This window comes from Argiope bruennichi, chromosome 3 (assembly GCF_947563725.1).
Source record: "Argiope bruennichi chromosome 3, qqArgBrue1.1, whole genome shotgun sequence".
Taxonomy (NCBI): domain Eukaryota; kingdom Metazoa; phylum Arthropoda; class Arachnida; order Araneae; family Araneidae; genus Argiope; species Argiope bruennichi.
Window position 1 is genome coordinate 4,024,424 of NC_079153.1, and position 25,999 is coordinate 4,050,422.

At 26.9% G+C, this 25,999-nt stretch overlaps 1 protein-coding gene across 1 annotated transcript in view; it reads left to right on the top strand.

The window, feature by feature from the left end:
• LOC129962645 (FRAS1-related extracellular matrix protein 2-like) overlaps positions 1–25,999 on the top strand; it is a 98,271-nt gene that overhangs the window by 40,990 nt on the left and 31,282 nt on the right. Inside the window, exons 4-7 of the mRNA XM_056076522.1 lie at positions 5,754–5,900; positions 8,363–8,593; positions 8,767–8,892; positions 9,027–9,275. Of these exons, the coding sequence (XP_055932497.1) occupies positions 5,754–5,900; positions 8,363–8,593; positions 8,767–8,892; positions 9,027–9,275 (753 nt within the window). The remainder of the gene's footprint in view (positions 1–5,753; positions 5,901–8,362; positions 8,594–8,766; positions 8,893–9,026; positions 9,276–25,999) is intronic.

The following is a 25,999-nucleotide window of genomic DNA, read 5'->3' on the forward strand; positions in this document are numbered from 1 at the left end:
ACTTCTCAGTTTAAAGTAAAAGTCACTCCAAGTACAATAAACATTTTTCCGATTTTATGACAAAAGCTGTTGAAATTTTTTTGCATTCATCTTAAATCGTTTTAAAGTCAAATCTTCAGTTTCTTCAACTGGCTTCCTAACGAATAATTTAACTACATCACTTGGGCGGTAGGCGATCAAATATGCAAACCACTTTGTTTTCGCTATTTTCAAAACTTCTGACTCAGGAGTTCATTCTATTTCCTTGGTTATATTTTTCAATCTTTCTGCCCTTGCAGGTAATGAAGGGTATGTCGCTTTTAAATTTAGATAGCATGTGTTTCACCTTAACAATGATTCTGAGAATGAATAATGCGATAATCTTAAAAGTATTCAATTTCATTTACAATACTTGTGTGAAATGCTATGGAAGGGTGAAAAGAATATTTATTTTCAATTTAAATAGCTATTGGCAATATTTTTGAAATTAGCAAACATTGGACACAAAAATGATTATAATTTTGATAGTGAAATGACACTTACCATAATGGTGATTTTTTTAAATCTCATTTGCAAATATTTGGAAAGTGCTGAGGCAAATTTATTTCAAAATTTATTGAAATTAAGATTCTTTTAAAAATAATTCTCTTAAGCATTTTTCTGATATGCTCAACGATTCATTCACAAAAGAAAACTGAAAAAAATATATTTGTAACAATTGCAACTTTTCATTTATAACAATTTTTCTGTTGGGATTAAATAAAAATATAAAAGTTAAGTTATTATGAAAAAATGTATTATGCTATTTTAAAAGTATGAAGTTGTGGCTGCAATCGCCACTGAAAAACTAACCAAAAGATTTTTTTTTTCGTATTTAAATATTAAATGTTGAGTTATCAAACAAGTAACTGATTTGTAGATCGCCATTGCTTTTCATTCGATGATTATATTTTAGAATTGCATATAACTATAATCATCAAATGAAAGACTATAAGTATAACAAATGAAAATAAAACTATGTTAACACATCTTGTGTCTTAAGCTACAACAACAACAAGAAAAAAAATACATTCCGAATGATAATGTGAATGAAATATTGGTACATGGGGGAAAATATTCTGAACGGCACTTCATAAACGTAGAAAAATCTGTAATGCACAAAATTCGGCGGTCGCGCTTTGAGAAAAAAAATTCTTTATTCGGCTACGCATATCATTCTTATTGTTGCTGCTTCGGGCGTCTCTGCTTTTTTTATCTGTTTATCTAAGCAGGAGATGAAGCAAGTCTCCTTTTTTTATGAATCGTAGGTGGATAAGATTATTCGGTAAGATAATCTTTAAAGGCGATTTTTGCGATTATTGTGGCAGTTGCTAAGATTTCTGTCCGCAGAATTACAATACATCAGCAGATTTATGTCATTTGCAGTAACTGACTCGCAAAAAAAAGGAACCTTATTTTATATGAGTCAATAATAGCATGGATTGTGTGTAGAATCAGTCGGAGTAACAAAATGAGGAATTTCGAAAAAGTTTTGAATGGGGATGTGCCGATTCTCGATTTATCAGAAAAAAAAAATCGATTTTCGATGCCAGTTTTCGAAAAATATCCATTGATATCTATTATATCTGTCGATAGCATGATCATGAATCATTTTTCATGATGCGATATTCTAAATCGGTATTCACAATTCATTTTCGATTTCGTTTTGGTAATCAGTGAGTGTTTATTTTCGTCGCTCTTCGTTCTTTTTCATACATCATTTTTGTTAATATTTCTATTAATACTGTCATATTATAAAAATACTTGTTTTAAGCATGTCATTTTGGAGTAAACTGTTTCCTAACTGAATGATTTTTTTTTATTATATAAATTGAAATTTCCTTTTATTTGGAGTCGTTCTGATCAATCGATATGTTAACAGATACTATTTATAACTTATAATAGCTATAAATAAAAAATAGCTATATATAAAAAAGTATCGATTATGTGTTGGACGATATATCACGATGATGAAATTCGGTCACCGCCCATCCCTAGTTTTGAACCACCCATCATTTTTTGTCAATGTGGAATTTTAAAGGTTATGTCAAGCGTTTTCTTCCATTAATGATGAAATAATTTGAGAAAATAAGCTGAATTAGACCCCCCCCCCATGGAAAGTTTTGATTCTCAATAATTTTTTTATCGAGATACAAAGACTGCCTAAAGAAGCATCAATATCACAAAAAGAAAAAAAAAATTCATTTTTGAAAATTATACCGAATGTAAAAACTGAGCTATGAAAAATTTTGGATAATCTTAAAGAGAAAGGAGCATCAAGTCATGAGAAATAAAATAAAAAGTTAATAAAAACTAAAAAAAATATACGTTGCAGAAAAAAATTAATTTCCCATCGCGTATAAAATCTTTATTAAATCTTATATCACAAAATGTGGATGAAAAATCCGTCAAACGATCTGCGATTTATACTGCTCTATAGAATAATCTGAGAATTATAATCTCAAAAGTTCATGCATTCATGTAAGGAATGAGGCTCGGCAAATCGTTTTGATATTTAAAATTTAAAAAAATTAATTTTATTCTTGACGATCATTATACTTTATTACTTTATCTCTAAAACTAACAAATTTCTTATATTCTCTTTAATCATTCATATTATTTGGTTTTGTTGTGGTTTATTTATTTTTTCGTACAAGAAATATAAAGAAATTATTATGATCGTCAAAAAATTCGAATTCAACATTTTGTCGAATCTCTCATGTTTAGATACTTCCCTCTCCTTAGTTCGAAAAACACATTTTCTGTTTGGGACAATGATAACTCAAAAATGCTTCGAGCTCGATGGATAAAATTTAATATACAATTTTTATATTAAATGTGTAGATTTCTATAAATTTTGAGCAATATCCGTTCAAAGAAAGACTGCCTGTCTGGCTATTCGAATATAAGTTAAGGTAATAAATGCAAAACGAAAATAGTTGGATAGATAAAATTTGGTACATAAATTTGACATCTATCATGTAGAAACCTATCAAATTTTGAGCCGAATCCTATAAGCGGTCGATCGCCTGTCGGTTTGCTTCAGAAGCATGTAAATGCTATAACTCATAAACACGCTGTCTTAAATATATCAAATTTGGTTGTGACTTTGTGACTGATGTCGTTCTATGTCACATTTTTGTTTCAGTAGGTCGGAACACAAATTCGGTTCTCGGATGCCAGGGATCTGCATGCGAAGGATTCATCACCAAGGCACTCGCAAAAGATCACGCGATAGATTCAATAACGATATGAAACTGTCAAAGTTTAATATTTCTTAACTGTTGCACGCCAATGCCAAAGAAGGCATTCTACGGGATAGCATACTTATTAGAGAGTATGCGAGAATGTTTTGGGGAGACCAGTCCTTCTGGTTTGTATTTTATGCTCATTTCGTAAATGAATAGCCTATCAAATGTCTGCTTTTTTCATCAGCTGATTCATTTAAGATGGTTCGAAGCTCATAACCAATCTCGATAACAAATGAAAAATACGTGACAAGAGGGTCATCTTTCTTGTTTCACTGAAATCACGGAGCTCCCAAACTGTGTGCATGAATTTTGAGCGAAACTATTCAAAAATTTCGTATTGACTGGCTCTTTAACATTTTCGAGCATTTATTCCGAAAATTGAAAGTGGCCCACTTTAGGTCCATTACTTCCTCATCCACGACAGCAATTATCTTTGAAAGTTTACCTTCCCTATAAATAATCATAGCCATGACAGGCAATTACAAATTACAGGCAGTGATCCTGTGTTATAATTCGGAGCCCACCAAAGGCGAAGCATTCACTCTTCAGCCAGGTAGCCAAATACGGCAAGAAACCCCCTTAATGGAGGTTGCTTTTTTTTTATTTTTCATGAATAGATGTGTGAGATTGAGGGTGGGTTGACTTGACCTCACGTAAACGAGGATCAGAGACCATTTTTTTAGTCGTTAAAGAACATGACTTTCTTTCCCCTACCCCGTTTTTGTATTCCGTAACATATAAATGCGGAATTGGGTGGGTCTTGCAAATGCGAGGCATGATTGTTTATAGGTTAGATACTGTTAAGGGTGTGTGGAGTATTTTTTTTTTCATGTTGGAGAGAGAATTGGATTGGGACGGAAAGTGCTTTATTTGTGACACCTGCTCCACTGCGATTTGCCGGCTTTCTCACGGCGATCTAGTAACGGGTGTGTGCAAGTGGGAAGGAGATAGCATCGACAGAAAGAATTTTGATAGTAATTTAAGTTCTTCGGGGTTTTTTTCCCGCAATGGATGCTCTGAGTTTAGCGGGATATTGCTTACTATTGGTTCTCATCATTTTTTATTCTGTATAATGAAAAGGGTTTTACTGAACACTAAAAATTCGTACTCAGAACTCAAACAATGCCATCGGCAAAGAATATAGAACAGAACGCTGTTTCATACCCCCGTATCCGTAACCATTCTGGTTACTGAACGGTTTGATGGACATTTTACGAAAATTTTATTAAATACCAAAATATTTACAGTGTAAAAAACAAAAAAATAACTATGTACAAAATTTACAAATAAATAAGAAATGATCATGAAATGAAACCATTCACAAAGATTTCAACTTTGCAATATTATAGAAAAATTATTTGGAATAATAATAAGCAGAAAGAAAAAAATGTATGAAAAAAATGCATGAATTCTGTGTTCACTCGTTATCATGACATAGTAGATGAGGATGCAGTTATAAATATCAAATGAAAGATAATTTGGTTAATAGTAACAAAGAAAAACTCTGTTTGAAAGATATTTATGAATACAAAAGTATGTGAAGAAACTACGGTACCCCCCCCCTAGTAGACAAAGGGTATATGACAAGTATATAAATTAATTTATTGTATTCGAAAAGATGAAGTGAATGGAAAAAAGTTTTGCATTATTTAGAAGTCATTCAATGATCTTCTGTATTAATCAGATCTCTGTATACACAGGATGGCCATGAAATAACTTTTCCTCTTTGGCGGCTTCTACAACTAAAACGAATGAACAAAATGAAACCACATTCCATATACATGCTGTGGAAGGCATGGGAAGATGAATTTCCAAGGGAAAAAAAATAATACTAATAGTTGCCAATAGGGGAAATATTCATAAATTTATTCATAAATGCACTCCCGAAACGCCAGACTTTTCCCTGTCGGAAAGTTTTGATATTAATTTTTTTTTCAGCGGAATTTATTTTTCCAGACCCTTCACAATCTGTATATGAAACGTGGTTTCATTTCGTTCATTCGTTTTAGCTGCAGGTGCCGCCAAGCAGGGAAAGTTATTTTATGATCACCCTGTATATATTTTAAACATTAGAATTTTTACGAAATATTTTAAAATTCTAACAATAAAGTGGTAACTTCTACAATCGAAGTATATCCTGCTAAAATGAATATGACCGACATACTAAAAACATCAGCAATCTTTTTTTACCTTCATCTTGTTAGAAACAGTAATACAATCACAGAAAAAAATTACAAAAATAATCGTATTTTATATTTCTGCTTAATTGTGTTTAGTAATAGAGATCATATACGAAAGAGTAATAAAAATCGTACATGAATGTTTTTTTTATATCATTGATATTAAATATATTTTAATAAATTTCACTCAATATATATATATATATATATATATATATATATATATATATATATATATATATATATATATATATATATATATATATATATATATATTAACTATTTATATATGTATTTTTTACAGGAAAAAATGAACTGACCCATCAACTCTTCCGGTTCAACTGGGCTTGGATTAGCTTTGAGAAAGAAAAATATACGATCGATGAAACTGAGGAAAATCTTCATATCACTTTACTGCGAAGAGGATATTTGGGGGAGACATCGTTTGTTGGTAAGGGGTGGATTTGAATGAGATCGAATGCGCTAAAATTGTTGTATCTTCTCCACTACGCAACGTATGCGCTAGAATTAACTTCAATTTGAAATGGCATTTGTGACATTAAAACCCATACCGATTCACTGAGCAATGACGGAAAATAATACTAAAAAACTTTTTATTTAAAAGAGAAAATTTTATATTCAGTTTTTTTTTTTGGTCACGCTTACAAATTCTTTCTTTATAAAATTTTATCCTTATTTACTTTATTCAAATATTCTGGAATTTTTCTGTTGTTCGCTGCATTTACTTCTAACCGCCGTCGATGACCAGCTGATTCGCCAAGTATATTGTTTGCGCTTATTTTTTAATTAAATCTCTTACGCATGACATGATATTCATGATACCGTCAAGAAGAATTTTTAAGTATCAAATTGTGACAGTCAGAAAAAAAGCATTCTGTTTTAATAGCTTCACACCCGTTCTGTTCATTGTGTATATTAACAAGCTTAAAGGAATTAAGTCTTACGTTATAAAAGTGCTATTAAAAATTTAACTATCCGATTCATCTATTTTCTTTAACTGCATTTTCATTTCATATTTTTTATTCCTCATTAAAAAAATCCGTTTTATATCTGTTTATGCTTTTCTTCCTTTGTTTGGAATAATGAGAGAATATCTCGCAATTAAATATTTGATGCTTAAATAATCAATAAAAACAATTTGATTTCCAGCGCAACAACGGGTTTATTTTGGAAAATTAACTAAAGAACATTTAAAAAAAATCTTGCCAACTTCAGAAAAAATTTGCACACCCATTAAATAAAAAGAAATATTAATTAAAAAAATCAAGTAAAATAAACAACAAAAACCATTAGACCAAGAGCTCTTTTAATTTTTGGCGCATGCGAAAGATTTATTTCGAAAAATTATTTTTCTTCATTTTTTTAAAACTAAATAACCAACTGAAATATTTTATGATGTAAGATTGTAGATATTAAGACCCTCAGTGTTTTAAATAAATTTGAATTTTATTATATAATTTTATATTATTTTAAGATATATTATTATGAGTTAGTGTATGTGTATGACTCTTCTCTAAAGACTTAAAAGTTTCACTTCATCTTTTTTTTGTGAATGCAAGTTGTTTACAGATTTTATAGCAAGATTTGCTCTGTAAAACACGCCAAAGTGAAAAGCACTATTCAGAATCAGCAATTAAGAACTGCGGCGTTTTGTACGATATCTGTGCGCTTTTGCTAAGTTTCACGCTGGAGCGATAAACGTGTGTCCTCTGATATTTACATCGATGGAGGTCTTTGGAGATAACTCATGTGATTCGTGACACAGTAGTTGTAGTGAACGTGTAAAATGGTTGCAGGACTATTAGGATAGGCAAACACTGGCGACACATTTTAAATTCTATTAGTTTTTATTTTAACTCAATATGTTCCACATTTTCTGAACATATAAGTGGGTGGTCTCCGAAGGTATTTATGCTGAGCCTTGGGTTCTATCTAAATGAGATGATGGGAAAAAGTAAATAGAATTCGAAAAGCGTATGCTTACTTTCTTTCCTAGTCAAAAATCGTTTTTAGAAAGAAGAACTTTTATGTTTAGATAAAAATGGTACTTTATCTTTTTAAAATGATTTGCATGCCAAGTGATCTTTTAAATTCACGTGAATGAATAGTCACTTCTTAAATAGTTGAAGTCTGAGCTGCTGGGTCCAGCGGAATTCCGAATTAAAAAATACTTTTGCAGGAAATATTTATTGAATGGGCAATTTATTTAGTGATCAATAATAATATAATATTTCATTGATTTATACAAGTTTCTTGAAAGAAATAGAACTTGAATTTAATAGAAATCAAAAGTAGTAAAAAAATCAATGATGAATACTAATTAAATTCAATGAAAAATGGGAAAAGTATGATATGTTGTTAAAAATTTGGCATTTTTCCCCCCTATGAATGGATTGAAAATTATATTTAAAAACAATTGTACCATGGATATATTTTTTAGGCTTAGCCCTGCAATGCATAGTGTAGCTGCAAGGTTTTATTTCTAATCATATGCTTCAATGGCTATTCCAAAGGGCAACAATGAATGATTGGAAAAAAAAATTATCTTTTCTAAATATTTTTAGAAAAGAGAGATATAGGGCAACAGCGGTAATAGAATAAGATTTAATCTGGAAACTTGAAAAAATATCAAGATGGCTGTTGTATGAATAGTTCGACCATTAAAAACGCTTTTTTTTTCATTGTAAAACATATATTGGTGAAAGGGACTTTTATCATTATTTCAGAATTGTTATAATGTGATTTGTATCATTGAGATATTGTTTAATTCATAATGTAGCCTTTTGGCAATTTAATTTTTTTTTTTATTTCACGAAAAAATAATTTTTCAGATTATATGCAATTATTCAAAACATAAACTTTTTGCAAAAAATAAAAAGTCATGCATTCTAGGTTTAAGTGTGAAAAATGTGACTGCCAAAGAAGGCTTGGACTTCAGTGGATTTTATGCACATCAAGTTCAGTTTAATCCTGGTCAATCAGAAGCTCATTGGAAACTCAGAATAATAGACGACAATTTGTACGAAAAAAAGGAAATATTCGATATTGAATTAGAAGAACCAGTTTCGGCCGCTTTGGAACATCCTTTGTTAGCCCAAGTGTCAATTATCGACAAAGAAGACGGTAAGATTCACTTGCTTATTGAATGCGCACAAGTTTCTAAAATACAACTTCATATAATTAAGTCTTAAAGAATTTGATTTTTTTTTTTGTAATCTTCATTATACTTCACACACAAAAAAAAAGATGGCAAATGAATATATCTTAACTGAATTGATTTTTATTGAATATTACAGAATCCACAGCTTTCATTCCTGAAGAATTTTATGAAGTGGACGAAGATATAGGACGCTTGGAAATTCCTGTAAAAAGAAAAGGAGATATTTCTAAAGAAATGATGGTCATCTGTACAACTGAACCAGGTAGTGATTCTTCCATAATTCCCTTATTGATGATGAAAATATTTTTAAAATTTCTTCGACGATAAAGTAAAAGCATTTTAGGGAAGAAAAAAAAAAGAGTTTTCATGGTAACTCATAACGCTCTTATTTTGCAGGAACTGCTCAGGGTACTTCTCCGAAATCCATTCTGTCCTTTACAGACTACATTAGCAGGCCTGAAGACCACAAAAGTATCGTCCATTTCCAAAGAGGAGAAGATTTGCAATATTGCAGGTTGATTATTATAGATGACTCGCTGTATGAAGACGAAGAAACCTTTACGGTGAAACTCACAACACCTTTGGGAGGTAGACTTGGTGTTCACAATCAAACAACCATCAAAATACTGCCCGACTTGAAAGATGGTAATTGTCAAGAAACAAATTATTATCTACTAAGCTAAGCTAAATCGAAATATTAGAATGAATCTACAGTAATACTATTAATGTTAAAATTATTCTTTATTATTTATTATATTAAACTCTGAATAGAAAGAAAAAGAAAATCACCTGTAAAATATTTAGTCACTTAAAGATGACATATAAATAAGGCATTTCGTTATTAAGAGATATAGAGATATCATCTTCGAAACGTAATAAAAATTGAATAAAGATTTTATAATGAGTGTTATAAGTAAAAGAAATAGTCTGTACTTGTTGTTTTTTTTTTGGAGAATATTACTCATAATTTTCTTTTCTTTTGCTTAAGATAAAATGTTTTTAAAATTATCAGTGTGAAGGAGACAAAATGTATGGAATATCAGAGAGTATGAACTTTTAAAAATTGCTCATTTAAATATATTTAAACTTTCAATCAAAATTTGAATTGTTTTATCAATAATGGATTTCGGAATTTTTAGATAAAACTGTTAATATCTTATCTTTAATAAAACTGTTAGTAGTATATATATGCCTGTTCTGGCGCACCTTAAGAGCCATCAATAATTTTAAAATAACATCAAAATTTAGAGCAAAAATAGTGTAAAAAGGCCATAATTAGCACACCTTAAAATCCATCAATAATTTTAAAATAACCTCAAAATTTAGAGCAAAAATAGTGTAAAAAGGTCATAATTAGCACACCAAATAACATCAATAATTTAAAGTATCAAGTCAAAATTTAGAGCAAAAATAGTGTAAAAAGGTCATAATTAGCACACCAAATAACATCAATAATTTAAAGTATCAAGTCAAAATTTAGAGCAAAAATAGTGTAAAAAGGTCATAATAAAATAACATCAATAATTTAAAGTATCAAGTCAAAATTTAGAGCAAAAATAGTGCAAAAAGGTCATAATAAAATAACATCAATAATTTAAAATATCAAGCCAAAACTTGGAAAAAGTTAACAAATTAACCGAAAGGCTATCGTCTTAAAATCAATATAAATTCATGCGTTGTTCACATTATTATACACATAAAAAGAAATAAAAATATAAGAATAAAAATATAAGAATAAAAATATAAAAAAAGAAAAAATTATTCATAAATACTGCACGCACCCCATTGAAAAAAATCTTTATGTTCTGTTAAAGGTTCGCCGTTTAATTTTATACATTGAAATCTAAAACCATATCGATCTACTTCTGTTATTTTAACAATAAAAGGTTCACCATATTTACAAATAGGTGTTACAGTTATTACAGGATGAATTCTAAAAGTTTCTGTAAAACTAACGTTTATTCGATCACTAGTACAACTACCTGTTAATATCTTTGTTTGCTTACCACCCATTTATAAAGATTAAAAAAAGAATTATTATTTATTCAAACACGTTCTTGCTATATACCATAATTTCATCCTTCTATAAAGTTTATTAAATTCTTCATCTGAAAGTTTCAGATTTCTCATAACTCTACAATCTGTTATTTTTTCAACATGTTTCATTATAAATTCAGAGGTTAAATTTTTCTGATATGAATAAATTTTATTCCAATTAACAGTTGTTTCTAGTTTTTCGATTATATTCATACTCATTTCATCTTGATACTGAGAAACTAAATTCATATCTAGTTTTCCAACATTTTCAAAAATAAATTTATCACTTAAAGTTTGATATTGTGAAATTGCAGGCCAGTGTACTTTATGATCATGCATTAAAATAAATTTTTCTGTTAATTTTTGAAATTTCGATATGATATCCCATTCAACTAAATGTTCATTTTCACTTATAAATTTTTCTGATAATTTTTGATAAGCTGATATATTTTTCCAATCAACTTTATCTTTGAACTCTAAAATGAAATTTTCTGATAATGTTTGATATCTAGAAATTAAATCCCATTTCACTTCATCTTTTAATTTTCTAATCAAACTTTCAGGCATACCACGTTCTTTTGAAACTTCATCCCAATTGACTTTTTCACTCATTTATTATAGGATGAAATTCTCTAATTAAATCTTCACTTAATTTTAGTTTTCGGGATATATAATACCAATCTACTTTATCTTGAAATTCTCTAATGAAATCTTCACTTAATTCTTGATATTCTGATATAAGTTTCCAATCTACTTTATTTCGAAATTCTCTTATAAAATCTTCACTTAATTTTTGATAAGCTGATATATTACCCCAATCTACTTTATTTCGAAATTCTCTTATAAAATCTTCACTTAATTTTTGATAAGCTGATATATTACCCCAATCTACTTTATCTCGAAATTCTCTTATAAAATCTTCACTTAATTTTTGATAATCTGATATAACTTTCCAATCTACTTTATTTCGAAATTCTCTTATAAAATCTTCACTTAATTTTTGATATTCTGATATAAGTTTCCAATTAAAAAATTCTCTTATAAAATCATCACTTAATTTTTGTTTTATTCGTTTTTCTAAATAGTTAGATGAACTCATTTATTTAGAAAAAAATTTTATAAGTCGAAATCTAAAATAAAAAATTAAATTTATCTTGAAATTCTCTAATGAAATCTTCACTTAATTCTTGATATTCTGATATATAATACCAATCTACTTTATCTGGAAATATTCTTATGAAATCTTCACTTAATTTTTGTTTTCGGGATATACACTTCCAATCTACTTTATCTTTAAATTCTCTAATAAAATCTTCACTTATTTTTTGATAAGCTGATATATCATACCAATATACATGATCTTGAAATTCTCTTATAAAATCTTCACTTAATTTTTGTTTTACGGATATATAATACCAATCTACTAAATCTTTAAATTCTCTAATGAAATCTTCACTTAATTCTTGATATTCTGATATATAGTCCCAATTAACTTTATCTTTAAATTCTCTAATGAAATCTTCACTTATTTTTTGATTTCGGGATATACACTTCCAATCTACTTTATCTTTAAATTCTCTAATATAATCTTCACTTAATTTTCGATATTTGGATATATAAAACCATTTCAAATCTAGATTTTTTGCTAATATTGGTTTTTTATAGTCGGAAAGACTATCGTCTTTAAAATAGGTAGATGAACTCATTTATTTAGAAAAAAATTATAAATCAATTTCAGCTAATTTCTCAATATAAAGGTAAGGTTTTAAATCGAATCCTACAGGCCTTTTAAAAGTTTTAGGTAATATTCCTACTTCTAATTTATCATCACGTTTACCATATGCAAACAGAATAAAAGGATTCATTTTACTTAGTTCTGCACGGTATATACTACTATAATTGAGTGAGATATTTATCATAAAATTATGTTCACCTTTAGACCCTTCTAAAAAGAGTGTAATTTTCATCAACATATCGGTTGTAAGTTGTAGTTCAGGAGTTAATAAATTTGAACTGAATACATTAAAATCCAACAAAACTTCATCACTATTATCAAATGTTAGCATTTTATTTTCACTAGTTGCTAAAAACGTCTCATTTTTGTGGAAATATGGAACGTATAATCCATCACTATTTCTCATTAACTGATTATCAGGTTTTTTATCATTTATTTTTGTCTTTCTATCAACATACTGTTTAGGAACCGCATCATTTTTATCTTGAGGATTGGTAAGATTTTTTAAAGGAATACTTTTCACATCATAAAATTCTTCAGGGTGAACAGTATTTGTTTGACTTAAAGTTAAAGCATTTTTGTCTAAATATTGTTTATTAACAACATTCAAGTTTTTTATAGGATCTTTAACATTTCCAATAATTTTACCTTTCGCATCAAAATCACCATGTTCTGAATGAATAAGACTTCTTTTTTGTAATTCAACCATTTTAGATTTTAAATTTAATTCAATCGAATCAACATATGATTTAGTCGCTGCATCACTTATATCTACAGGTTCATCTACATTTTTTAATTTTTTCTTTTCCATATCATAATCACCATAATCTGTTAACTTAAAACCAATTCCTGAGGGTCCAATTGGCCCTTCTTTCATTTCATCATCAAAAAGTGGATAATAAGCAGCCATTTATTATAGGATGAAAAGCGACTATCACTCTGAATGATCTTTTATACTAAACGTAAATTTATTCTCATACATATTTAAGTAACATTTATTCCTTTCCTTCAAAATAAAATAAAATATATATTCTTTTTGGGTATTATTTTCTAATTTCCAATGAAATATTAATTCTCTGGAAGATACAGAAGTAAGATTCTTATGAGCAGATAAATCTATACAGAGAAATGGATATAATTCTCCAAAATCTTTATATCCAATCATGCAACCTGTTTCTGTATTATTAGCATTATATCCTTCTTTTAAAAGAGCTGTATATGCATTATTATAATTTTTATCCGAAAAATTTACTTTATAATGATATTCAGGATAATCTTGTCCATTTACAGTAACCCAATATTCAACTATCCCTAAATTATCAAATATTAGATTATTTTTAGTATAATCTCCATTTCTATCATAATATTGGGGAATTGCATAAAATGCTGAGACTTCATCCCATTCAGTTGAAAGTTTATATGATCCATATTTTACATTTAAGTTTATACCAGATTTTTCTATTCTATAATGATCCCAATATATATCTATATATGAATTTAAAACTTTCAATTCTGTAAATTTCAAATTTGCGGCATTTCTAAACTTTACATAAGGTAAAAATAATGATATTTTCTCAACTTTTACTTTAAAATCAGGGTTTGCATCATCTGTAATAATCATATCCTTACTAGTATTTCTCGTAAATTCCATTCTAACATGAAATCCAGTCAATACTTTTCTGTATTCATTAAAGAAATCGAATATATATTTCAAAGGAATCCATATATTAACGGTTTTACTATTTTTTGTGAAATAATACCTTTTATCAAAGCCTTTGTTATAATTCTCATTTATTTTTAACTTATTAAAAAATTCAGTTATTTTAGTTGTATCTGTTAATGCTCCCTCATATTTAAATTTATTTATATCATTCGTATCTGCTGTATCTGAGTAAAAAAACATATTTTGAGCTTCAGATTTTGAATAATCACTTGTAAAATGAATATGTCTTAAAACTTGATCTAGAATTGAACAATTTTCATTAATCGATTCGAGTGTAGTTGAGCCAATTTGCAGTTTTTTACCCTTAAAAAAACCTCCTCCATTCTCAAAAGTTGCTTTTCTATTTCCAATATTTAAATCATTTTTATCAGTAATTTTCATTTCCAGATGAATATAGGCTCCTGAATAAAATATATTATCATTTTCACCTCTAATACTAAACTTATACGTTGCATTTTCATCATAAGCATTACTTGGATTTTCACATTCTTTTTCCTGATATTCAAATTGTTCGAGATCATTATTTTGAAAATAATGAGTATCTGTCAAATCATAAATCTTTTCCATTTATTAAGGATAAAAAGTGTAAAGGTCACTTGGAATACTTTTTAAAGCCTCCTCCAATTTTATTCTTCGATAAAATTTCTTCTACTTTATCATGAAAAATTTTCTTTGTTTTATCTTCTAATACTGGTTTCACTCCTTTAATAGCTGCTAGAAACAAATCTTTAAAAAATCCTTTTCCTTGAATTTTTTCTCTTTTAGCTGAAAAGCTATCTCTTTTACTTCTACGATATAATCTATGTTTATTCATTTATTATAGGATGAAAAGACTATCATCTTTAAGGGTTTATCTAAGTGGATAACCTTTCATGCATCAAATTGTAAATTTTCTTTAAATAATTTCCCTCTTCTTCATCATATACAGCTACAAAATTATATTCAACTCTTCCTTTATTCAAATCTATTAGTTCATTATTTTGATTAGTAATTCTCATTCTTATTCTATATATATTCTTCTTTTCCACAGCTGAAAATATCCAATTATTAAAATCTTTAGTTATATTACCGCCATGAGGAATTTTACTAACGAATGAATGAATAACATCTGAATCACAATTATTAATTAATGAACCTTTTACGATGTCACAATGAATATAAATATTATCGATTCCATGTGTAATATCTGCAATATATTCACCAAATTGATTTTCCTGATCTAATATTTTAGATTTAAAACCTAATAATTGATGAAGATTTCCTTCTGTTAAATCCATTTTAAAATTTTTCTTCAAATTAACAGAAATTAATTCTCTTTCTTCAATAATACCAAATTTAATGGGTGAATCTATTCCGAATAGTTCAATCATATAACGATTTAAACTTTTAACAGTATAACTACCATTTGGAATTTTAATGATCCTTTCATTGTTTCCTTCAATCAATTTAAACTTATTATTATTAAATTTTTCACTTATGTTATGCCAAGTCTTTTTAATAGAAAACGACTCTAAAGCTAACTTTTTAATCTTCAAAGGAGGCGAATATTCAACTGTAAAGTCTTCAGATTTTTCATAATTATCTGATGTCAATTTTAAACGACTCATTTATTATAGTCGAAAGTCGACTAATTTCTCATTATAAGCACTTGGTTCTTGAGTAAATGAATATAAAACTTCAACAGGTGATTTTCCTTTATTTCTTTCAGTTATGTATTTCATGCAAAATAAACCACATTTTACAGAAGTAGGTTGTTGTAAAAAACTAGAATTATATCTGATTTCTTTCTTAGATGTTTTAAGATAATTTACAATATTTTTAGGAATATCACCTTCTTTGAATTTGATCCCTTCATATTCATATTCACCAAAAGAATCAAAATATTCAACAAATTTATATTTAGGATCATTATAATAACAGACCCAATGAGTTCCAGATCCAGTTGAAATATCAAAATTAATTATCCCATTTTCAAATTTTCTCATTATTTTGGGTAATGTATCTATTGTAAAAACTCCTCGAAATCCTTTCTCTTTTATCATATTTTCATTAATCATTGCATCGGATATTCCCTTGGTAGATATACTCCCTTTCCATTCTTTGGTTTTCGATTTTTTTTTTTAGGGTGCTGGCCCTTCAGTCTAGGATTACCAGAGCCTGTTACTTTATCTAATACTTTTTTAGTGCCCCAGGCTCCTAATCCTGTTGCTGCACCAGTTAAAAGAGGAATAAGAAATTGTAAAAATCCCCCATTTTTATTCAATTGAGCTTTACTGATTGTAATTCTTTTACCTTCATTAATTCGATTAATATTTGTTTTTGTTAAATACAATTCATAATTCGGTGATTTAGATTTATCGATTTGTAAGGTAATTTCCTCATTTTTTCTATAAGCCGATTTTAATTTATCTTTCTGCCCATCACTTAAAAAGACTTTCTTTTTAATATAACTCATTTATTATAAGAGAAATTTATGATAATATCGTATTACTTGATCATTAGTCATAAATCCTTCTTTATGTAATCTATCTATTAATATAACAACTTGATTATATATTTTTGCAGGAATATCACTTTTAAATTGACAAATTTTATCTGTTAATTTATCTAAAAGCATCTTTTTATCTTCTAAACCTTCTCCAATATAATCTTTACCTAAGTTTATAAGACTCAGTGCTTTTATGTATTTTTTCATATTATTCATCTTTTTATCTGCATCTTGTATTTGATCTGTTTTCCTATGTTTAGACGCATTTCCTTTTGCTCGTTTATATTCATCTCGTCTATCTTTTGCTTTTTTTATTATTGTATTCAGTTCATCTGCACTTTTATTTACTAATTCTGACGGTAATTCAAAACCTTCATTTTTAATAAAAGATGTATCTAAATCTTTATTAAAATGCATCTTAAATATATCGTCAGCTCTCTCAAACATATTTGTAATATCTGACGAATAATCAGGCTCAATTTCTAAAGGAATTTTGGATGATTCATGCTGTGGAATGATTGAAAAATCACTTACAATATTTTGTATAGCTCGTATTTGCTCTTTCGTATTTATTTCTTGTTTCTGAAATTCTTCTAAAATAGGCTTATATTTTTTCTTTAAAGATTTTTGTATTCCAATTTCTTCTTCTAATTTTTCTTCATTTATTCTTCTTTTTTCTTCATCTAATTTATTTATATGTAATAAATCTCTTATTTCTGAACTTTTCTTTAAAGGGGTAATCTTTTTATTCGTTCTATTTAAAGGTTTAGATACCTTTAAGGTGATAACCTGTCGGTTTAAAGCTTCTTCATTTATTCTTCTTTTTTCTTCTTCTAATTTTATGATACGTTTTAAATCTTTCAAGTCTTTTTCATTCATTTATTATTGTTGAAAAACTTAAGATTTGCAACGAGCAAAAGAATATTTGCAACGAGCAAAAGAATATTTGCAACGAGCAAAAGAATATTTTTCAACTATAATAAATGATAAAAATCAAAAATTATAGTGAAGAAGAAGAATTTACAGATGAAAACCAAAATCCATATATACCAAAACATCCATTTCGTTTATTAATTACAGGAGCATCTGGTTCAGGAAAAACGAATTTATTATTGAATTTAATCTATGATTATTTAGATTTTGATGCTTTATACGTATGTGCTAAAGATTTATTTGAACCTAAATATTCTAAATTGCAAGAAAATTATACATTGTTTCAAGATCTTCAAAAAGAAGATATTATTAGCAATATTAAAAATCATAAAAAAAGGGAAAGGTTATTAAAATTGTACAACAAATTCAAAAAGAAAGAAGTCTTATTTTCATCTGATTTGAATGAATTTATTACAGTGGATGATTTAGATCCTGCTATTAAAAACTTGGTTATATTTGATGATTGCGTTACAGAAAAAAATCAAAAATGTATAGAAGATTTATTCATAAGAGGAAGGAAAAAAAATGCATCAATTATTTATTTATCACAATCTTATTATTCTACACCAATCAATATTAGAAAAAACTGTAATTATTTCATTTTTTTCAATCTTCAACCAAGAGAAATGAAACAAATTATTAGAGAAATAGATGGTAAATTAAACACAGAAGAATTTAAACAATTATATAATAAGTGCATTCAAAAACCATATGATTTCTTTATGCTAGATTTAGTGAATCCAAAAATGAGATACAGACAAAATTTTGACTATATTAAATGGACGAATATTTAGAAAAACGGATCTTTATTTACAGAAAGAGCTATAATTACTTTCACAAGATAAGCATTTCTTTATCTGTCAGTAAGTTTATTTTAAGTGGAACAGGCTTATCAGCATTTGTTTTTATTCCTTTAGCAGCATTAAGTTTAAGTGCTGGAATTGTTGAAATTATTGAAAAATCGTTAAATATTTTAGAAAGAAAAGAAGAATATAAGCAATGTTATAGATTTTATAAACAATTGTTAAATTTATGGAAAGCTAAAGCAATTTCTGAAGAAGAAATATATCAAAGAGAACAAGATTTTATTAATAGTTTAAACTATTTTCCTGTCGAAAAATATGTAAAAAAGACTCAATTGAATGGATATAAATATGTTAATAACGTATGATTTTTTATCCTTAATAAATGGTTTGTGATAAGAAAAAGACACCTTGCAACTGTAAAAAATTTAAAGGATATTGTCAAAAATGTGAACAACTAATAAGTAATCCGGAATCAGTTAAATATGGAAAAGGATTTATAAATTCAGCTATAAATAATTTACCATTCGAATTGCATTTACCAGGTCATAATTTTACTGGTCCTGGAACTCAATTATTATGGGGAAAACATAGATTAAATCCAGATTTATCATATAAAGATTTGAGTAAACCGATTAATAGAGTTGATAAAGCTGCTTATAATCATGATGTTTGTTATTTAAAAAATAAAGATACAAAAGTAAGAAATGAAGTATGTGATTCAAATATGTTGAAAGAATTGGATGATATTGAAAAGCCAACTATTAGAGAAAGAATTGAAAGAGCAATTGTAAAACCTATTATTAAAACTAAAAAAAGGTTTGGAATGGGAGGCGTTTTCATGATATATTGTGTAAAATGTAAAAAGGAAACAGAAACTAAAGATATGAAAGAAACTGTTACTAAAAATGATAGACCAATATTAAAAGGAATTTGTATACAATGTGGATCTAAAAAGTGTCGTTTTTTAGGGCGCTAGCCCTTCAGTCTAGGATTAACAAAAAAGAAATCCTAGAAAAAACATATTATAATCCAGAAACTGGTTATTGTGGAATTAACGAGATAAAAAGAAAAACAGGGATAAAACAAAAAGAAATTGCAGATTTTTTACATTCTCAAGATGTTTATACTAGATATAAACCTGTTATAAGAAAATTTAAAAGAAGAAGAGTATATGTTTCTCATATTGATGATCAATGGCAAGCAGATTTATTATTCATAAAAAAATTTAGTAAATACAATGATGGAACTAATTATTTATTAACTGTCATTGATATTTTTAGCAAATATGCTTGGGCTATACCAATTAAAAGAAAAACAGGAGAAGAAGTTACTGAAGCATTTAAAAAGGTTTTTAAAGGCAGAATTCCTGAAAATCTTCAAACAGATAAAGGAACTGAATTTATTAATAAACATACTCAAAAGTTATTCAAAGATAATAATATTCATTGGTTTACAACAGAAAATGTTGAAATTAAATGCTCTATAGTTGAACGGTTTAATCGCACTATTAATACTAAAATAAGAAAATATTTAGCAGCTAACAATACTAAAACGTATATAAATGTATTACCGAAATTACTAAAAAATTATAACAATTCTTACCACAGATCTATAAAAATGACACCTATAGAAGCAAGTAAAGAAGAAAACGAATCATTAGTTTATAAGAATTTATACCAACAAAAAGTGATTAGAAAACCGAAATTTCAAGTAGGTGATAAAGTTAGAATATCTAAATATAAAGAAACTTTTACACGAGGTTATGATCCTACATTTACTGAAGAAATATTTCTAATCTCAAAAATATTAAAAACTGACCCAATAACATATAAAATTAAAGATTTAAATGATGAAGAAATTAAAGGAACGTATTATGAATCTGAATTGGTTAAATATAATAAAAAAGACAATGACTATAAGACTATAAAATTAAAAGAAAGGAAATAATCCGAAAAGATTTAAATTATTAGAAAAAATCGCAAAATAGCCCGCCAGATTCGATGTATGGAACTTCAGTTTCAGAAATTGCAATAAGACACTTCTCGAAGCGATGATAAGAAACCAGGAAGTTACGTAAATATGAATGAAAAAAGGCGTCCTTCAAGACTTTGAAGGACTTTTACAAGGTTCGTCAAAAGCTTTTGAAAAATATTCGTCTTTGATAAGAGTGCAATGAATGTAACACTGTTTAGTGGCTTCATCTTTTGGACTTTATATTATTTCTTTTTAATATCTGATAGGTTCAAAAAATGTGAAAACCTAATAAATGAATACTAATTTTTTAAAAGACTTGGAAGAAGATATTTCTTCTGAATTATTTGAAAGTAGTTAAACAAATAAAAAATAAGGAAATGTGTTATTTTAATTTAAATTTTACTAACGAAGCGGATGAATTATTTGTATATTTTGAAAAAATTAATTACGGTTTTTTCTTTAAAAAAATTTGCGAATTATGCAATATACCACACACTTTAAAGATCTGGAATGATTTTATGAAAAGCCTTAATAAAAATGTGTCGTAATAAATGGAAGTGCTAAGAACTTGTACATACTGTCGAATTGTAAAACCATTAGATGATTTCTATAAACATCGTAATTATGGTAAATTTAATCGAGATAATATATGTAAAACATGTAAATCTGTATATAATTATACAAAATATGATTGTGAATGTGGTAAACAATACTCTATGGGTCATAAAAAAAGACATGAAAGTTCAAGATATCATATTAGTCGTCTAGCGCAAAGTCCTTTAAAAAATGTTTCCTAATAAATGGAGGTGCAGTTTAAGTCAAAGACTATCGGTGAACTTAGAAAAGCTGTAAAACAGTTAAAAATTAAACAACCTAGAGGTTGTAAGAAAGATGAATTGATCAGATTATTAAGGAAATACATTAAAGAAACAGGTGAATATAAACCGGTTTTGGTAGATTTATTAAACTTGGATGTTACTGATTATTTGAATAAATGTAAAAGAGACAAAAAACCAGAAAAGCGTGATAAGATTAAAAGAGATAGCTTTTCAGCTAAAAAAATATTTGATTCTTTCGTAAAAAATTTATATGATTTTGATAAAGGTGAAATTGAAGGCCAGTTTAATCTTGATAAGTTATTTACAGTGGAAGAAGATAGAAAAATGAATAAAAAATCAAAAAAGAAGAGAACATGTATGATTTGTGGTGAATATCATAACATAGCACATTTAAGTAATCACATATCAAGTCGAAAACATCTAAAAGCATTATCAAAAATAAAAGATGGAGAAATTATAGAATATGACACTGCTTTTAAATCTAGATTAAGATCTTATAGAATTAATAATTATAATAATATTATAATCCCCTTAGAGTTTTTACAAGAGAAAAGAAAAATTGTAATTGATAAAATAAGACAAATTTTGAATGAATTTAATGGAATAAAAGTCAATTTAAAATTGTTTTGTTTGTATAGGTTAGATGATGAAATTCAGGAATTTTCATTCAAAACTGAGAATCAAATTATATTAAATTCTAATGATTTACATACTTTTTATGATAATGCTATTGACAAATTAATTAATGAATCTGATGAATTTATAGCAAAAGGCTCTGGTTGGAGTCTTGAAGAAATTAGATTTTTGGAATTGAGAATAAATAAATATCAACCTTTGAGTGGATCAAGTTATATTGATTTACCTGATGAAATTAAATCTAAAAAAGCTATAATAAACGTTAAAAATAAAGATAATAAATGTTTTATGTGGTCTATATTATCAGCGATTCATCCTGTAAAAAAAGATCCTCAAAGAGTGTCAAAATATGAACAATTTAAAGATGAATTGAATTTTAAAGGAATTGATTTCCCTGTTTCATTAGATAATATTAAAAAATTTGAAAAACAAAATAATATATCTGTAAATGTTTACAGTTATGACAGTTCGATTTATCCACTTAGAATAACTAACAATAAATTACAAAATCATGTAAACTTGTTTTATATGAAAGATGAGCAAAATGATCATTATTGTTGGATTAAAGATATAAATAAATTGGTCGGATCCCAAATTACTGTTGATCATCGAATATTTTTATGTGATAGATGTTTAAATCATTTTTATTCTGAGGAAAAATTAAAAATGCATGAAGAATACTGTAAAAAGAAAGAAGCTGTCACAATTAATATGCCAGAAAAAGGTAAAGTTATTCGATTTAAAAAATATAATCATAAAATGAGAAATCCATTTACTATATACGCAGATTTTGAGTGTCTTTTACATAAAATGGATACAAGTGAACCAGATCAAACTAAATCATATACTATGAAATATCAGAAACATGAATCTGATAATTTTTGCTATTATATCAAATATGAAAATGAATATTTTAAACCTCCTATTCATTATAGAGGACCTGATGCAATAAAAAAGTTTATATCTATGTTAAAAGAGGATACTCTCGAAATTGAAATTTTTATAAAAGAGAAAACTGAAAAATATGAAAGTCTTAAATCAATGATAGATTTCGATAAAAATCATTACAAAAGAACTAATATTTGTCATATATGTGAAAATGAAATCTTAAAGGATTCTCCTGTTGATGGGGAAAAAAAAGTAATTGATCACTGTCATTTAACCGGAAAATATAGAGGTCCAGCTCATAATATTTGTAATTTAAATTATAAAATTCCAAAATTTATTCCAGTAAAAATCCATAATTTAACAGGTTATGATTCTCATTTATTTATAAAAGAGCTCGGATTTGATAAATCAAAAATAGATGCTATACCTAATACTGAAGAAAAATATATATCTTTCAGCAAAAAAATAGGAGGAATGAAATTGAGATTTATTGATTCATTTAAATTTATGTCATCCAGTTTAGATCAATTATCAAAAAACTTGAGAAAGATGCCTGAAAATGAGTTGAGTAAATATCCGTCAAAAATAAGAGAAATGAAATATATTAATTATTTAAAATCGAAATTTAGAGAGACATCATTACATTTTCCTGATGACAAATTAGATCTCATAACAAGAAAAGGTGTATATCCGTATGATTATATGGATTCTAAAGATAAATATGAAGAAACAAAATTACCTCCAAAAGATAAATTTTATAATAAATTGAATGAATGTCATATAACTGATGAAGAATATCAACATGCTCAACGTGTTTGGAAAGCATTTAATATAAAAAATTTGGGTGAATATACAGATTTATATGTTAAAACAGATGTATTAATTTTAACAGATGTATTTGAAAATTTTAGAGATGTTTGTTTAAAAACTTATAAATTAGATCCAGATTGGTATTTTACTGCTCCTGGTTTATCTTGGGATGCAATGTTAAAAATGACAAAAATTAAATTAGATTTATTAGATGATTATGATATGATTCTTATGTTAGAAAAAGGATTAAGAGGTGGAGTTTCGCAATGTTGTAATAGATATGGGAAAGCAAATAATAAATATATGAAAAATTATGATGAAAGCAAAGAATCCAATTTTTTAATGTATTTAGATGCTAATAACTTATATGGATGGGCAATGAGTCAATATTTACCTTATGGAGGATTTAAATGGATAAATACAAATGCAATACAAAATATTCTTAAATGTCCTGATGATTCAGAAAAAGGATATATATTGGAAGTTGATTTAGAATATCCAAAAGAATTACATGATTATCATACAGATTTACCATTATGTCCTGAAAATAGAATTCCTGAAAAATCTAAACAAGGTAAGTTATTAACAACTTTATACGATAAAGAGAAATATGTAGTTCATTATAGAAGTTTAAAACAGTATTTGAAAATGGGTTTAAAAATTATAAAAGTACATAGAATATTGAAATTCAAACAATCGAATTGGTTGAAAAAATATATAGATTTAAACACTGAAATGAGAAAACGAGCAACTAATGATTTTGAGAAAGATTTTTATAAATTGATGAATAACTCAGTATTTGGAAAAACCATGGAAAACATAAGAAAACGAATAGATATAAGATTATGTTGTAATTATGATCAAGTTAAAAAATTAATTGCCAAACCTCATTTTAAAAGTCGAACTATTTTTGATGAAAATTTGGTTGCTGTTCATATGAAAAAGACAAAAATACTTTTTAATAAACCAATCTATGTTGGAATGAGTATATTAGATTTGTCTAAATATTTAATGTATGATTTCCATTATAATGTAATGAAGCCAAGATATAAGAATAATATTAAATTATTATATATGGATACAGATAGTTTCATATATGATATTAAAACAGATGATTTTTATGAAGATATGAAATCTATGATTGATTATTTTGATACTTCTGATTATCAAGAAAATAATCTATATAATATGCCGAGATGTAATAAAAAAATATTGGGTAAAATGAAAGATGAAAATAGTGGTGTTATTATGGAAGAATTTGTAGGTTTAAGAAGTAAAATGTATGCAATCAGACTAGAAAAATGTGAAATTAAAAAATCGAAAGGAGTTAAAAAATCTGTAGTTAAAAATAGAATATCATTTGATGATTATAAAAAATGTTTATTTGATAAAATTCATCAATATAGAACACAGAATTTAATTCGAAGTATGAAACATGAGCTGTATTCAATTCAAATAAATAAAATAGCTTTATCAGCAAAAGATGATAAAAGATATATTTTAGAAGATGGAATTCACACTTTAGCATTGGGTCATTATAAGACGATAGATTCTTAAAGGAAATAAATGGAGGATCTAGAACAACTTACACAAGAACTTATGAAACTAAATTCAAAATATTTAAGATCTGACTTGCATGAATTAATAACGAAATATATCAAAGAAATAATTAATTCATATACAAATAAAATATCTAATGCATTGGAAAATATCGATTCAAACACACAATTAATCAACTCAATTGAAGTCATTCAACTTGTAAAATTTTTTTCTAAATAAATGGAAGCTTTCAATAGACTTAAGCCACTTGTAACATATAGATTAAAAGATTTAAAGAATGGTGAATACACTCTATTATCTTTGAAAAAAATTCAATCTGCTAAATATGGATATATAGTTATTGCAAAATTACAAGTTGAAGGGCAAGAAAAAGAATATTTTCTCCCTAAACATAAATCTAATATATCTGATGAAGCAATTGATATAATTAATGAAGGCTCATATATTTTTAGTTATAGAGGTAAGGTTGATGGTAAATATGATGATTGCTATATCAAGAAAATTGAATAGTGAAACCTTTTTCTTTTTATATTTTTATTCTTATATTTTTATTCTTATATTTTTATTCTTATATTTTTATTTCTTTTTATGTGTATAATAATGTGAACAACGCATGAATTTATATTGATTTTAAGACGATAGCCTTTCGGTTAATTTGTTAACTTTTTCCAAGTTTTGGCTTGATATTTTAAATTATTGATGTTATTTTATTATGACCTTTTTGCACTATTTTTGCTCTAAATTTTGACTTGATACTTTAAATTATTGATGTTATTTTATTATGACCTTTTTACACTATTTTTGCTCTAAATTTTGACTTGATACTTTAAATTATTGATGTTATTTGGTGTGCTAATTATGACCTTTTTACACTATTTTTGCTCTAAATTTTGACTTGATACTTTAAATTATTGATGTTATTTGGTGTGCTAATTATGAC